The 17,402-nt window shown below is 40.6% G+C and overlaps 2 protein-coding genes across 5 annotated transcripts in view; one reads left to right on the forward strand and one right to left on the reverse strand.

Moving 5' to 3' along the window:
* The window catches only part of neur (E3 ubiquitin-protein ligase neur), a 56,917-nt gene extending 50,532 nt beyond the window's left edge, over positions 1-6,385 (forward strand). For all 4 annotated transcript variants that reach the window (XM_043417427.1, XM_043417420.1, XM_043417405.1 and 1 more), the window contains exons 3-4: positions 113-681; positions 823-6,385. In XM_043417427.1, coding sequence (XP_043273362.1) covers positions 113-681; positions 823-2,038 — 1,785 coding nt within the window. In that variant the 3' untranslated portion in view covers positions 2,039-6,385. The remainder of the gene's footprint in view (positions 1-112; positions 682-822) is intronic.
* A 333-nt stretch (positions 6,386-6,718) lies between these two features.
* On the reverse strand, positions 6,719-8,351 carry LOC122409700 (uncharacterized). Its single transcript, XM_043417440.1, has 4 exons — positions 8,274-8,351; positions 7,974-8,111; positions 7,339-7,683; positions 6,719-6,868 (listed from the first exon to the last, which is right to left on the reverse strand). Exons 1-4 carry the CDS (start codon positions 8,323-8,325, stop codon positions 6,783-6,785), a joined length of 621 nt encoding a protein of 206 aa, XP_043273375.1. The 5' UTR covers positions 8,326-8,351; the 3' UTR covers positions 6,719-6,782.
* Between the last annotated feature and the right edge of the window lie 9,051 nt (positions 8,352-17,402).

A 17,402-nucleotide genomic window follows, 5' to 3' on the forward strand; every position in this document is an offset into this window, starting at 1 on the left:
TGTTTATCGGTACCGATCGTCCGTCTCCGTCCGCAATAAATTCTCCCAATATGTCAAGATCACAGTGCTCATAGAATTTTAAATAAACTCTCATTTCGTTTGGTTTTCAAAGGTGTGCGTAAAGTTCCTGGAGATGTCCGACAACTGGAGCGGCGTAATACGTTTCGGTTTTACGAGCAACGATCCGACGAATCTGCGGAGCGGATTGCCGAGATACGCGTGTCCGGATTTGACGAACAAGCCGGGCTATTGGGCCAAGGCATTGGCCGAAAGATTCGCCGAGCGTGATACCGTCCTCTTTTACTACGTCACGTCAGCCGGTGATGTGCACTTTGGTGTGAACGGAGAGGAAAAAGGCGTTTTCTTCAGCGGGGTCGAGACGAGAGCTCCGTTGTGGGCCATCATCGACGTCTATGGGAACAGCACGGCGATCGAATTCCTCGACCCGAATAGGCAACACTTCAACAACATCAGACGCGGCACGGAGCACAGCAACGAAGACAATGCTCAACACAGTAGGCACACCGCTATGGACGACGCGAGCAACGCTGGTCGCGATGTTGAAAGAATAATCGTCACCTCGATGCAAAATATGTGCATTCATCACGATCCCGATATCGATTTACCCGGGTTAAGGTTTCAGCCTTCCGGTGTACTCTTCACTCCACTCCCCTTTCACTCGTAAGTATTTTAGCGTCGTACGTTCCTTTGTATTGTCAAGTACTGCGGCATTGGCCAGTGGATCAACGAGGATTAATCGAATGGTGGAGTTTCGATGAATAACGAGAGTCTCAATGAATTTTGTGTCTTTTAAAACTGCAGGGTTCGCGGCAGAAATATAAGATTCAGCAACCAGCAGTGCGTTGCAACGAGAAGCGACACGGAGTTTTGTCACGGTTACGCATTCACGGGAAGACCGTTGGTGCTGGGCGAGCGTTTGGTGGTCCAGATATTATCGACGGAGCCGATGTACGTCGGGGCACTGGCGCTGGGTTTGACGTCGTGCGACCCAGCGAGATTGTCGGCGGAGGATTTGCCGGACGACAGTGATTTGTTGTTGGATCGTCCGGAGTACTGGGTCGTTTCGAAGGACGTGGCGATGAGTCCGCAGGCTGGCGACGAGATAGCGTTTACGGTTACGCATTACGGAGAGGTGATGATGAGTAAAAACGGGGGTCCACCGAACGTCGTTATGCACGTCGATCAGAGTCTTCAATTGTGGGCGTTCGTCGACGTCTATGGAAGTACGCAGCGCGTGAGAATGCTGGCGAGCAGGCCAACCTCGCCTCCGAGACAACGCCAGCAAAACGGGAATCCCGTGGCTGGCTCCAACGTTCCAGTAACCGCTGCGAGCATCAACGTTGCGCAACAGCAGCAGCAACAGCAGCAACACCAACAACAACAGCAGCAGCAACAACAACACTCGAACAACAGCAACACGGCAACCGAATTGTCGAGGTTTACGGAAATGGTCCAATTCAAACCGGTCGTTGGTGGTGGGACCGTTTTAGTTGTTAATCTCCCTCCCCAAGGCGGCTACCCAGCCCCACAACCACCAACTCCTCAGCCAGCTCCGGTTTACGCGAGCACCACGCCAGCTCTGACTTCGCTATCCTCGAGTTCGTCACATCGAAATTCCTCGAACGCTCATATGCCGACGGTGCCTCTATTAACCGGCTCATCGAGACAAAACTCTTCTCCCCTCACCGGTACGATGGCCAGCACCGGCTCCTCCACTTACGTAGATCCAGTCACTTATCAATCGATCGATCCCGTTCTGCCCTCCCAGTCTTCGTCCTCCTCGTCTTCATCTTCCTCCCACTTACAACAATGGAGCGAACGCTTCCAACCTACCCCGGGACAACCGAGCGAATGCTCCATTTGTTACGAGCGTAGTATCGACAGTGTTCTTTATATGTGCGGCCATATGTGCATGTGCTTCACTTGCGCCATACAACAGTGGCGTGGCAAAGGCGGTGGACATTGCCCACTTTGCAGAGCACCCATCAGAGACGTTATACGAATTTATCGATCCTGAGTCACCACCAATAATCAAGCCTCGAAATTTCGGTACTCGTGAGCCTCTTCTATACAAACTTTCTTCCACCCCGTTCTCGACAAATTCGATTGACAAAAAAGAAACAAAACAAATCGATTTTTACGAAGGAGACAGAGAAGCATTGATGAATCCGTGGTTGTCGTTGTTTGGGTCTCGAAGAAACACGCACGCAGATATGGCTCTGAGTTACTTTCGATATCGGAGCTTATTCTTTTTCTCTGTGATTGATTTTTTCTCATATTGTTTGTAATAATGTTACTCGCTGAATTTCACTGGGCTCTCTTTAATTGCCCCGGAGCACGAGTATCGCGGTGTAATGAACTGAAACAATTCTTGCAAACTAGAGAATTACCTGCTATGCGGTTGGCTCACCGCTATTGGCCAATCCCATAACAGTCGTTTTCTAACAAGTTTTCGAATTCGCTCGTCAATAACTCACGGAAATCCGACAAATTAATCGACGATTAATGAAACAAAAAAAACTGATTACTTCCTTGGAAGTATTGAGAAGAAATTTGAATGAGCATTGAAATCATGTTGAAGAGTAGCGAATTTTTGTAAAATATCTGTCTCATACTGACGGAACGAGCTACTTCATTTGTTGTAAAAATATTTAAAATATGACGATGATTCGACGGAAGAGTTTTTTCTTTGCATTTTTTCCAATGACATGTGATTCGATTCTCAGGTGTCTCGATCTATTTTTCGGAATATTTAGTACAAGCCCACCGAAATGAACGGTGGGCAAAAGATTCGAACAATTTTCCATTATAAAACGTAGTCAATTATGAATAAAAGCCTGTAATTTGCGATATTCCAATAAATATGACGAGCCCTCCGAATTCGTAATCCGATGGAGCGATTTTTTCATTTAAAATATCGACGAAGTTGACGAATATAATTGGATAAAATGAATGTTTGTTTAAATGTGTATACTCGAATTAACGTAGCTTGGTCAAGAATGTTCGCGAGTGCTACAAATTTTTGCTACTTTGTTTCTTTTGCGAATCCTCCGAAGCTCAAAATGCTCCGAAACTTTTCACTGCCCGGCAAAAACGACGCCGAACTCATCAAACTTATTCCTACGTCTCTCTCTCTCTCTCTCTCTCTCGCTATTTCTTTAGAATCTCATTGTTTTGTGCGTGAATCATCGCATCAAGCAGCAACGATCTGCCGACAGAAATATGGGCATAAGAAATGAGACAGAAGCACCAAATTCGGCCGTATTTAGTACTCATTTTTTAATAAATACACTCAAAATACAAAAAAAAACGTAAAATCAACAATAGCAACAGAAGTGGCCAGTAAAAAGAAGACGAAATTGGTGTCTCTGTTCAGGGTCTCATTCGTGATGAATAAACGATGGAGGATGTAATATTATTTTCTAATGAGATAAAAACTTGTATCGTCTCTGAAACGATCATTCTTTTAAATCTCTTATGACGAGTCCATGATGTTTATAATTTCGTTTTAATTGGAAACATATTATAATTGTATTATCAGTGTCTTACCGCAAGTAGCGTTAGAATGTTTATTTCTTTGTGACTATTATTATTCTTATGATTTTTTTTTTCCATACGATTATCATTATAATTAATATCATTTTTATCAGCATTATCATCATCGTCGTATGTAATAAGCTTGTCACAATTATTCGATAATCTCATCTCGTTTAACATTGGAAAGAAAGAAAGAGAGATCAGAACCTGGTTTTAACAGGCATTTGGACGACTTCGAACACGCTCGTTTCTGAAAATTGTACTTTTTTTTCATTCACATCGTCTCTCATGAGACTATTGGTTCCTCGTGTTTTTTGATATTTTTTTGCTCCTTGCAAAAGAGAATGATTTGAATGGAAAAGAAAACAAACAAACGAACAAGAATAATTGTTGATAGTAAGAATCAAACTGTGCGAAACCTCGTGTCCATTGCCAAAGAAATGGTGCAGAGAGCTTTGGCGATCGTCTAAGACAACGATTTGTCCGGGCAAACGGATGAAAAAATAATGGATAAATGAATCATTGAGCGAAACTTTTGATACGGTAGCTTGGCTATGTAGCTTTTTTAACCGAGTGTAACGTTGCGCGAGCAGAACTCGCGGAACTGTTGATATTTTTTTGTTCTACGAAACATTGCGAGGTCCGCGTATAGAGTTCGACGAAACTGCTTGGATAATAATCGTAGTTGAGTGAAACGTTGCACGAGCAGAATACAGAAATGCTCCGTTGTTTGGGCGAACAGGAGTGAGACTTGTGACGATTTTATCATTTGATTCTTTCTTGAAAAAAAAAACATGATCTTCGGGGTTTTTCCCACTCCTTGGAAGCATGTAAAAAACGAGTGTTCGAAAGAAAAATTCTGCAGATTCAGGACAACGAGAGCTTCTTTGTCTCAGCTCAAACACTTGTTTACTTCGTTTCGCAAGTTATTAATCGCTCTCAAAGACGATAATAATATTAATATTGAAGTAGAGATTTCGGCAGGCAAAATAGTCGCGAATGGCTGTAAGTCTCGTAGCAAATGTTTGCCCGTAAATAAAGGGGTTAGGATGAAACGAATGGATCGAAAATATTATGTCAGCGGACGTTAGATTGATCGATGTTCCGACAGATGAGATTTTTCATTTCCGATTACTTTGTGTTTCACTCTTGTAGCGTACAAAATCGCCAAACATGTGACTCTGGTACTGCGAAAAAAAAAAAAAAACAAAAAGTAACCACAAGCAACTTCTATGCAGAAGATTTCGTGCGTGGTAGAAAACGGAAAGAACAAAAAAACGTTAAAATAACAAATATTAATTTAAGCGAGAAAGATCGAAAGTTGGTAAAAGATAAAGATCAGTCATGCAAAATAGACACACGCAATAAATGCTGTAGTGAAATCTCTAGTCCAGCGAGCGGCAGTCACCACTCGTCTGCCAATCCAAAAAAAAAACAAAAAAAAAACAAATAAAAACAATTGAAAAAGAAAAATGAATAAATAAGATTTAAAGAAAAAATAAGGACGAAAGAAGAAGAATCACGAAGATTTAAGGTTAGAACGAACGAGATAAATTTTATAGACACAGAGAGTATGCGAATGGAGAAAGTGAATTGCGTTTATCGTCCGAAAAAATAATAATATTAATTATAAAACGAAATTTCGGTCGACACGTATGCGCATCATTTATTAGGTTATTACAAGTATAATTATTTTTATTCTAATTATTCTTCTTATCCCTAGCATTATTATTATTATTATTATTATCATTATCATTATTATTAATAATATTATTATATCGAGCATTGAAGAAAATATTAAACGATTAATTTGCTAACTCGTTTTTGTTGTTCATTTGCGTACGTGGGCGTATGGCTGATTATGTGTGTTCGAGTGAAAGAGGGATTGAGAAAAGTCAGAGGGAGGAAAATGTTCCGATAAATTCGCTGATTAAATTCTAAGAAATCACCAATCAATGGATCGAAAGAATACAAATGCAGAATCAGTAGAATGTTTTTTACTTAACATCGAACGATATTATGATACAGTTATAAGAAAAGGAAATCCTCGTGTCAAGTTTTCCGAAATTTATTGATTTTGCGGCGTAAATATTTTCTGATTCGCTGTGGCAATTTCACACGTGGCGATGGGAATCATTCAAATTTGTATCCTCGATTCGTGACCGTGGTTTTCAAATTCCTCGGGTGGTTCTGTAACGTGAAATTTAAACGTTCTTTCTCGACTCTTGAAATTCGAATTATTCCGAGATTGCTTTGAATTTTTTTGGCCGAGAGCAACTGCCGGACAATGATCACCCAATTTCTGTGATTCTCATCGACTTTTGAAAAATCTATCAAAGGATTAACGTTGCTTTTTCGTCGGAAAACTCAATGCCGAAAAATCTGACGATGAGAGGAGGGAAAACTACACACTTTCGTACATTGAATGGTGATAAATAGTGTGTTTGTTTGTTTATCCTGCACGAGCACGTGTGCTCGACGAACAGGAGTAAATAATCTAAAAATGGGGCGCGAAAAAAAATAATTCGGGGGACATCCGTGCCGAACATCTGGCCAAAAATGCACAATTCCTTTCGCGTTTTCGAATGTGGGCTCGCGGCTGTCCCACCGCTTCGCCGTCCTTGTCGCGTGTGTTGTTTGTTATACTTGACTGGTTCTTATGAATGATCGATGTGCAGTTCGAAGACTCGTCTTGGAATAGTTGGATGTAAAAAAAAAAAATAAAAATAAAATTAAATGAATGCCGATATAAAAGTTTATACATATGTAATATAATTGGCTCAGTTGTTTTGGGCTGTTCTATACGAATAAAAATGATGAAAACAAATGCGATTGCTGCTTTGATGTTTTATTTCTTTTCTCGGCCTATTATCGACGAAGCGATTGATCCATTTTTTCTTTCGTTTTATTTGATAAAAATTGACGAACGCTTTTGCTTCAGGACTTTGGGGTCTCATTTATTTCACAAGTTACAGAGTTTCTTACATTTTTCATTGTTTTTAGTCTATACGAAATATTTGACAAACGAGAAAAAATATTGTTCGATCTGTCTGTCGATCCGGTGTACTATTGAACGCCACGAAACTCATTTCCTCCTCTGATGAACAGATGCTTGTGGAAAAGCATTTAAAATTTATATAATCGAGCAAATCATCGGCATTGTCAATCGTCAATCGTCGCGCATGTCAATGGACATTTTTCACTCGGACTTCACCGGCGTCGTTTTAAGTTGCTGGTATCGATACGATCGCTACCTTTGAATTCGATGAAGTCGTCTCGCATGGCTTTGCTAGTAATACGGCCAAAGAAGCTGTAGGGACACAAACCAAATTCGTACTCTGTTCAATCTGTTTGATTTTAATGTAACTGATTCCGAATATTTAGTGCGATCATAAATGACGGAAACTGCAAATCAAGTTTTTTCAACTAGAAATGTACGATGTTGAAAAATGATTTAGTAATTGGAAAAAAAATGTTCACAGTTTCGTTAAACTCGACAGGAGCAACGAGAGCTCAAAAAACCGTCGAAAAAATGGAAAAAACGTTTCATTTTCGTAAAAATATTGCAAAATTAATGGAACGAAAAATTTTCCTCTTCGTTACAGTTTCTAGGAACTTTTTATTAGAAAACGAAAAAATTCATCCGGCGTAAAGTGTCTTCGTCTTCAATAAAAACGTCAAAAAAGCCCCTCCAGTGAAATGGTCAAAAATGGGTTGAAAACGGAATCGTGACTTGACTTTTGGGTCTCATGGCGTCATAAAAAACTGCAATGATCTTACGTAAATGAGATCCGCACAGGAGCTGTTTGATTAAGCAGAAGTTCGAGACTTGGATTCCCTGGATGCAGACAGGACGTTCCTGGATACCGCGACTGGGGCAACGACTCTGCAAACACGTGGGTACTTTCGGTTGTCGGAAATCGTGAATTTTTGTTTGTTTCTCGATAATCAAAGCGGGTCTCTGCTTCTTTTGGATGCTTGGAGCGAACCTCCGTGTTTTAACACCATCGATAAAGTGTCTAAATATGACACCATTTTTGTCGATCGTTTCGACCGAGGTGCCCTTCGCGTCATCATCCTTGTCGTACTTCGGACAAGCTTCCACTTCCTTCCACATTTCTACATCTGTCACCGAAATCAGCGTTTTTCCATTATTCTTAATCAAAGTCATTCAAACGCTGTAAATAAATGGCCGATTATTTAAAACAATTTGCAAATGACTTTTGCTCGCCGACGTCGTTGGCGAGCAAAAAAAAAAGTCACGGGGGAAAAACTGAAAAGAGTGGGGAGCAAAAGTTAACGAGTCAAATCAAAAGAATACGAAAACATGAAAAAACAAAAAAGTGACGAAAAATTGAACACTTTCGACAGTGAAAAGTCAGCGTGGAAGTTCCATCGGAACGTAAGTGATTTACCTTCGTAGCCACTGCATATTTGCAGCTTGAGAACGCACGGGCTAGCGTAAGATTTTCCCCTGGCACAGATCGGCTCGTATCTGCTTGATTTGCACTCGAAAGGGCACGTGAAAGGAAGTTTCGACGATTCGTCAGCTCCTGTTACTTGCAAAGATCGAGCACGAACAGAAAAGAAACGAAGAAAGACGAGAAGAAAATGAATTAGAAGGAAGTTCAATCAAAATGAAAATCACTCGGCGAATCGATGCGGAAAAACATAAAAAAGTTTGTTCATCAACCGCAACGACGAATCGTTCTTACCGTACGTGTCAAACAATAACAAGAGAGTAGCGACTGCAACGCACGTCTTCATTGTCGCAATGCACCCCTGTAAGCCAATACGTTGATGTGCGACGGTACCAAAGTAAGTACCATGAAATTCTGACGACCGCAGACATCTTTATAGATAACTCCGGTATCTTATACGAGCACAGTAAAATAACTGCGTTTCGCCTGCGTTGCCTTTTTTCTCTTGGACGTTTGCCCTGATGATTTATAGGCCTGACCTTGTCCACGTAATCGGCTGATCCGTGTCCAATCCAAACGATTCGAGACAAGGTTGTCTCATTAATTTTCCGCCATGTTCTCGCGCACTCTTGCCAATCGATCTACGCTTCGAACCGCAGTTAAAACGAATCATCCGGTCTCTACTTCCATATCGGTATTTACTTTTGTGTACGAAGCGCTCGAACTCGAGTGGAGAAATTCGATGAGACGCATTTCTGGAGACCGTTCTGGAGAATTTTTCGAGAAATTCGAGTTGTTTTTTTTTTTTAAATTTATTTCCCAGTGATCCTACTGTTACTCGATGATTTGCAGCCCAATGCGAGCATGAGGCTTGGGTGGGGAAAACTGATTCCCATTTTCTTCGATGATCCTGTGCTCGCTCCTCTGAATTCCGCCGAGCTCTTTCGATCATTTTGACCCCATTTTATTCTCCGTTTCACTACAGTCTCCGTTCCTACAATGCTCCTTAAAAATGTTGCCGACAATGCCAACCAAATGAGCAGCTTCGTCCGAAGTCGACTAACTCGAGGGTTGAGTGTCGATTGACTTTCGTTTCTGATGATCCTCGTTCCCCTGCACATGACGATCGTAAACTGTTTTTCCTCGGGAATGGAAAGCTCAAAAATACGAGAATTTTGGAGCCAAAAGTGAGCGAGATTTTGAGCGCTTTTCTCTACGAAAATGTGATTGACAAACGAAGACACTGGGTACATGGGAGATTTAAAAAATAGCGATAACACGTATCACGATCGATTAATCGAGGAGTTTGATTCACGAGTATAAATTCGGCACTTGTGCGGTCCCGGTTAATGGTGCAGAAGAGATGATCCCAGGAGCGGGACGGTTTTAACGATCGCTTTCGCGCCGCGAGCTTACGGCCCGGGTGCAATCGAGCGTTACAATCTCTAATAATAGTACATAGTAACAGCCTCAATGGATCTCCTCGGAATAAAACTTAATGTTTATTCAATTACAATTTCTTATCGGGCCCGGAACGAAATATAATTCGTTAACAATCGCATATGAACCGAGGCAGCGATACTACGGGAGAGGAATGATCGCTAGTGACGTTCAATTATTCAAGGATCGTCGTTTTTCTCATTTTACTTGGAACTAATAGGAATTTTGTTATTGCGATGGCTTCTAATGTTGCCATTATCATTGTTACTGCTGTTGTTATGATCGTTGTCTCGCAGCGTAAAAATTACGTCGATCGTACGCGGCAGCGATCTTTATGGATCGCTGTGAGAACAAGTAATTGTAGAGTTCACGAGCAGCGGAGTTGTGACCGATGCGATTAATGGATTTTCAGAAGTTTCACTGAGATTCGCCACTATTGCTAGTGGGATGGGATTTTTGTTGCATGAATTTGACAAACTATCATTTTCATTTCTTCCAAGACGCTTCCGACCTGGGAGGGAGAAATAATTGAAGCGAGAGGATGAGAAAAACGTGGCGAAAGCGCTGCCGAGAGTTCGTGTGGGAAAGATTTTTATTCAACATCGAAAATCCTTTGACATTTGTTCCGGAGTGTTCGTAAACGTTTTTGGGTCTCTTCCCCACCGAGGAGGACGAAGAACATTGGTTCCGGGTGTTCAGAGGGGTTGCGGAGCTGCTCATCGGTCGAGGTTCGACCCGAAGGTTCGTCGAAACCCAGCTCGTTCGGTTTCCCGATCTTTCCGGGGTGGAAAAGGGGATTTTTTTTTTTTTTAAATGAACAGCGACGTAGGACGAGTAGGCCGCATAAGCGAGTGGAGCTGCAGCGTAGCTGTGCGCGATGATGGCAGCGGGGTGATGCACGATCGCAGGTGCGTAAGCGACCGCCGGAGCTGCCGCTACGATCGGACTGTGGTACGCGACTCTGTAGGCGTTGGCGTAGCTCATCGCAACCGGCACGCTGTGAGCGACGGCGACTGCGTGTGCACTTGCAACCATTGGCACCGTCAGCAGTCCTGGACTCGGTGCGGCCTCAGTCCAAACTATGAAAACGCAAAGAGCCAGGAACTTGTACATGGTCACGCAGCGGTTTTGCTTCCTTCGGCGGCTTTTCGTCGGGACGAGATCGAACTGCGAACTTGAATGGTGCTCCGCGCTCTCTTGAATCCTCTTTTTATTCGGCAGAATCCACGCACAGACTCATTTCTCTATCTCTCGAACTGTGCGAAACAAGGCAATGGAGAAACATTGCGCAGCCAGTTCTGCGGTAGGGGAAAGACGATCCGACCGTAAACGACGGCGGGAAATCTCGGTAAGTGAACTTCGATCTTTGCTCGTAGTCGAGCATGAGCTGAGCTTGTTCAGATATTCAGTCATGTCGAGGAACAGGCCACACAGAATAATTGGACTTGACCTGTTCATGGAAGGTCAATGACCTCGCGGATGCATCGAACGACGCAACAGCTAAAATCTGGGAGTTCGGTGGTGTTTTTTTTAATTAGGATTGCATCTGTTCCAGAGATACACCGATTTTTCTTGATTTTTCTGTGTGTACGATCTCTATTGGAGGAAGAAGTTTGGGAAAACGCTGAGATTGAAATGTTTGAGAAAATCTTCGCGAATCCGCGATTGTTGGAACCGAAAGTGTTGGATTTGAAGTGAAAAATGTTTTTTTACAGATAATTTGCGATCTTCAGAAAGCGAATTTATTGAATCGCTGACACCAAAATTCGTTCAACTCTCGGCTGCCGGGACTGATGACTAACGCACGAAGGCTTTTGGCATCCGCGTATGTACGTTGAGAAAATTGAATGCTTAATCAAGCTTCGGGCATTTTTCTACCTGCATTATCATTGTCCCTGTGTGGGCTTCCAGGTGCATGTGAGTGTCTCTTTCGTGTGCTGGGTGCGTCCGGGCATACGCTTACGAAAACGTGGACTCCGCGCGACTCGTCACTTTTCTCGTATTTTCTCATACGCCAATAAAGTCTTTTGGTGGACTGACAAATTTCATTTGTTCGCTCTGTTTCGTCGGGACAACGAGAAATTTTCTTCAATTAACAAGTTTCTTGTCTTGGTGCGCGTCTCTCACGACCTAATCACGATCAGACCGTTGAAATTCATTTCGAATGTTCGATCGACAATTAATTCGACCCGAAAGACTGATGACGACGATGAAATCGCGTCCGAGATTCATTAGACGACCTGCAACACAACGACGGAAAAATTGCCGGTCGATGCGCAGGCGAAGTTCACCAGAGAGTCCTCACCGGACCGTGCGCTGCGAGTAGGGACCAGAAGCTTCGCTGCTCGAACGTGCAGCAGAACTTTTTTCTCACTGAACTCTGTTTTTTTTTTGTAGAAACACTCGAGAATCGTTTCGAAAGATTGGAAAAGCTGTTGAGCGATCGACTGAGCGAATTGCGGGAGTTGATCGTTCGTTCGATGACGAAATCGGATAACAATTTTCCTGAGACAAACGAAGCAGAGGCGATGAGAACGAAAGTGGCGTACGCGAAAAGAAATCGTTTGAGGGAAAATCTTATCGACGTTGGCGAGAATGAATTCGAGCATGGAAACGCAAATAGTTTGAGGATTTTTGTACGCCAATTGGAAATCGATCGTTACAACGACACTGTCCATGGTGAAACCGGAAAAATTTTCAATTTTATTCTAATTTTAGTTGTCGTTCGATCATCAAGTGAACCAGAAATGAAAAGTTGACGGTGCGTCAAATTTCAATTTTATTTTCTTCCCATTTTGTCGCACGGCGAGTTCGCACGCAAAAAAACGAAGGAATTGAAAAAAAAAACTTTTTTTTCTACAAATTTGTGCAGAGGAGAAGCAGCGAAAAGTTTGCACTTTTTATTAGCGAGTTTCGAATTTACCGGAAAAACTATCAAAATGGAAAACCGGCCGATCGGAGCGCATCTTTTATGAAGACAATTCTCATTCGAAAATTAACATATTTTGCCTTCCAGAAACGTACTACACTGTGGATTTAAATGAATCGGAGTTATTTTTTGACGACTAATTTTTTCCACGAACATTCTGCTCCAGTGAAAAGCACGACTATTCTATATTTGAATACTGAAGCCTGTACGATAATACGACCTTGAATATAATTTTAAATAAGTAATCTAACTGTACGTGAGGATTATTGTTTTTCACAGTTATCGCACGAGCCTGCATTGGTCACACGAATCAAAAGTTTGAATTCATTACGAGTTGGAATATTGCTAATGAGACACAAATTATATTTAACAATTGGTTCAATTTTGATTGATTGATGTCTTAGTTGTCAAAGAATAAGCCAGTTGAAAATATGGCTTATTCTGAGGGGCTATTTCATCGGTGATGAAGGCCCACGAGAGTCGGCACGAACAGCAAACACCGGGGAAGAACCTTAAAGTATCTTTCTCTAAAATTTCTATTCCGATTATTTAGAAGATAATCCGAAAATCAAGTCCCCATATTCCGAATCCGAAATTCGTTGGTTACAATTACTGATAATGTAATAGGTTCACTAAAATTTAATTACACTGAACGTTTTTTTTTTTAATTTCCAAGGTATAAACTCATCGCACCAATGTTCAATTTGTTCTAACAATAATTCTTTAATGAGTCGTCTTTACATATCTCACAACTCACAATGAGACAGAAACCGACAGACAGGACAGAACGAAAGGGAACACAAAGGAGAGCTGACTGTCGAACGTGCGGCTGCATCTGAACCCCGCACCCACATCTTTAAACATACATCTATGTGACATGGACTTTATTAAAATATGTATAAAAAAAAAGCACTTGCGTGAGAGCGGTTTCTATTATTGTCCGAATTATAATTAAAATGGTTCTATTTGACATGATGATTCTTACTCGTCTTACTTAATTACTTACCAACGTTCTTATTTTTGACTGAAATTCATAAAGCTGATTCCCGATCGGTCGATCGGTCTCTGAGTGTTTAAATAATTATGAAATACCAGTTATTCGAAAGTAAAACTGTTCCTTCATTGCACGATGATGTGATGAATCCATGAAACGACGTGGCAGTTTTCATATCGAAAGTCTTCGAGTTTTGACCACGAAGAACCAATTTTTCGATTCGAGTTTTTAATGGCGTTCTGCGTTGCTTTCGATGCTTCCCTCAGTTTCGATGTTAAATCCAAACGGAAAATTCTTTCTCTCCAACTCTCGTTGCGAGTTGGAATAACGTCGAGATTCATACCGACCGAGCAGTGTTATTAGATTTAAGGACTTTATGCAGTTGATGGGATCTCGCAAATCATACGGCTCCGGAATTGAACGGCAAATAACAACTCGAATATTTCTAATATATTTTAAAAGAATTAATTCAACCACACGTACGAACTATTGATAATCACAGCAATCACCTGTACCAGTCACGTAAAACAAAGGTTTAAATTAATGAAAATTTGCACGATTGCTTATTTATCGCAAGAAACATTTCGCGATTCTTTCAATTTCTATGATGAATCCCAAAGTGCTAGTTGAAAATATATAAGATTCCGTGAGCCATTTTTTCTCTTATAAAAGCCTTCAAGAGCCAATGAAAACAATATGTATCACTTATCATGGATGAACGTCACATCGGATTATTGTTCCTGAATAAATACGTCATGAAAGTTTGAATCGGTAGCATAATAATCATCTTCATTTACACCACGATGCGACTACTTATTCCGAATAAATTCGTTTGTACTACAATCGGAAAGAATTATGAAAATGTTTTTTTTTTTTTTTTTGATAAGGAGAAACCGTTGTATGCGATGTTCGGAATAATGACAAAATGATGCTTTCGCGTTGGGAGACGGCAAATGACACGTAAACACGTTTTTTGTTGAAGAGATTACAGCTTTTTATTTTATTTCCTTTCGATACATATTTATGCGCGTTAATTTTTTTCTTTTAATCTATTACTTTTTCATATGACGGTTTCTTTAAAATTCTTTTAATCAATGGGTCAAAGTTGATTACGAAATTGGATAGTGATATATTTTTCTTTATTGGACTGTTGCAATGACAGAAGAAACAACACACCATTCACGTTACTTATTGCGGCCGATTATTTCTTCGGTAAAAAGGATCGGACTCCTGATATTTTTGGAGCAATTCTCGGTTGCTTTGAACATGTTCGTTGGTGAATTCACCGTATTGTCCGGTGAATGGATAACCGTGAGTTGCTTCTCGTTCTCTCTGATGTCTAGTGAGTGAGTCCGCATCAGTGAGAAGTTCTCCCTCTTAACTACGTCGAATGGATAAGTTCCATGGAATTTCCTGTTCCTCTACGAATGAATTTCGGTCAATAACAGGCTCAATAGGATAGTTGGCTCTTTCTTGTTCTTCTGAATATAAACCCATGGCAGGGATAAGTTCTTGCTGTCCGGGGCTAAATGCATAGTCGTTGTCGTATCCTTCTCCGTATTCTACTCTTGGGTTTCCGATTTTCTTGATCACCGATGGACGCATAAATGGTAAATGAGTGCGTGTTTCCTGTCTGACGCAGGAATTATTGCGATCGTATGATGCTCCCGGTTCTTCCATAATTGAGTCCGAATCATCAACAAGTTCTTTCTGTTGTCCGAGTAATGAATAATCGTTGTATTGTTTTCCATGTGATGTAGATGGACCCGGTTCAACAGCGGATCTTTCCTGCCCAGTGTTAACTGAACGAGCTCCGTGGTCACGTGGACGTGGTTTTTTTAAAAAATTAAAGATCTCCAATATTGTATCAAAAGGAACTTGTCCGGTTCCGTTCTCAACGCATTGCGTGTTAACGTATCTATAGAGCATTATGGCATCTTTTTCTTGAGATAACTCTTTTAATGTATCAAATAAAATTTTTGCTCTGTATAGTTTATGTCTCGTGTAGTTACTTAGTATTGGGGATAAGTCTGATATAGTTTGTGGATTATGGAATAATGGTGCTGAGGGATTTTGAACAAGTTTTTCATAAGATTCGCTGATCTCAATTAATTCGGACGCTGATACGTGGTTTTCGGTTACAAGCTGCTCCAAGCATCTCAAAAGATGTGATGTCTCCAAGACTCTTAACGCACTACTTCTTTTTCCCTTCGTCATATAGGACATTAAATCATCTAATGCGAGTTCTCTTCCCCTTCCCTTTTTTAGGTTTGGGAATCTTTTTTCGAATATCGGTACAGTATCGACAACACGCTGAATAACACCTTTAAACACGTCGACCATCATAGTTTTCCGGATAGCTTCGAAGAGGATCGTTAACTCAATTCCTGAAGAATGGGTAATAAGCAAAACTGGCTCGGGTGATGATGTGATAAATTCATGAAACCTCGTTAAAGCAGTTTTCAAGTCAACAGTCGGCAGCCTTTTATCATTAAGAAACAACTCGCCATTCTTATTAGCTTTTAAACCGTTTTGACCTAGTAATGAGTATTTGTTAATCGATTTTGAAGGCTTGACCCAAACAGAAAAGACATTACTTCCAAATTTTGCTGCGAGTTTCAGCATATCGGGATTAAGAGAACAATTATATCCAACCGACGCTAACAGACGCAAGTACACTACTTTGAAAATAACAACAGTTGGAGGCATTTTAGATATTGTTTTCTGAACTGGATGAACTATTTGGACGTTTATCAAAATCAGTTATGTGCTCGAACGTTGATTGTTATTCTCTTATTTACTCGATTGTAGAATACGTCACTTCGTACGGCTTTCGCATACGTATCTGAACGATGACAATTCCGATCGATTTTTTTTCCTTGCAGAAAGCTCCTTTTTTTATAATCTTTCCTCCGTTCGTTGTCGTATGAAATCACTTTAGAGTTCTTGGATGAGTTCGGCGGTCGGTTCGGTGTCGTATATAAATAATTAATCACACAACTGTACTCTGTACACGATGTTGAAGCAACTAACTCGGGAACACTAAATATTATTGAGTTAAGAGTAAACCTTTTATAGCAAAAATTCTCATTTGAACAATAAAATATTTTGTCTTCCTGGAATTGCCTGTAGATTGAAAGAAATTAGTGTTAATTTTTAATGAATAATCTTTTCCACGAAGATTTCGATCCAGTGAAAAGTCCGAATTTTCTGCATTTGAATACCAAATTCTGTACGATAATACGGCCTTGAATATAATTTTAAATAAGTAGTCTAACTGCACGTGTGGATCATTGTTTTTCACAGCTATTACTGAGCCTGCATTGATCACACAAATCAAAAGTTTGAATTCATTACGAGTTGGAATATAGCTCATTAGACACAAACAATATTTCACAGTTGGTTCGATTTTGAATGATTAGATCCTTAGCTGTCAAAGAATAAGCCAGTTGAAAATATGCCTGACTTTGAGGGGCTATTTGATCCCTCATTAAGGCCCTCGAAGGCCAGTAAAAAAAGTAATCATTCGGGAAGAATCTTGCAGTATCTTTCTCCATAAAAAAATATATTTTTCTCTGGAGGCAATGTATTAGTCATGTAAGTGCCAGAAAAATAGGTGAAATACAGCTTTGCATTGTTCCGGAGAAACTCAAAGACTCGAGGAAAACCAACTTACGATTTTGTTCTTTGTCGAGAGATCGCTGTATAGCTTTTCTCGAAATTTCAAGCGTGATAATAGAGTCTTTCGATCTCGAAATATATTCATATAACCTAACAGAATTTTACAAAATTTATTCTATTATATTGCAAAAACGTGACCAACTTTTTTTCTTCAGTGTAAAACGTCTGAAACGAATAATAAAAAAATGTTGTAGTTATATTTCTCACAATATGTTGTGTAAGTCATGAAATTAGCCAAGAACTGTATTCAAAAGTAAATGATTTTCTGTTGAGCTCCAGAGCTTTTCAAATTAATAGAACACGAATATCTGCACCGATAAAATAACTGCCACGTCGACAAGTTTCTTTTAATTCGAGAATATTCTGAATAATCTCAAAG

The sequence above is a fragment of the Venturia canescens genome, chromosome 1, assembly GCF_019457755.1.
Source record: "Venturia canescens isolate UGA chromosome 1, ASM1945775v1, whole genome shotgun sequence".
Classification (NCBI taxonomy): Eukaryota; Metazoa; Arthropoda; class Insecta; order Hymenoptera; family Ichneumonidae; genus Venturia; species Venturia canescens.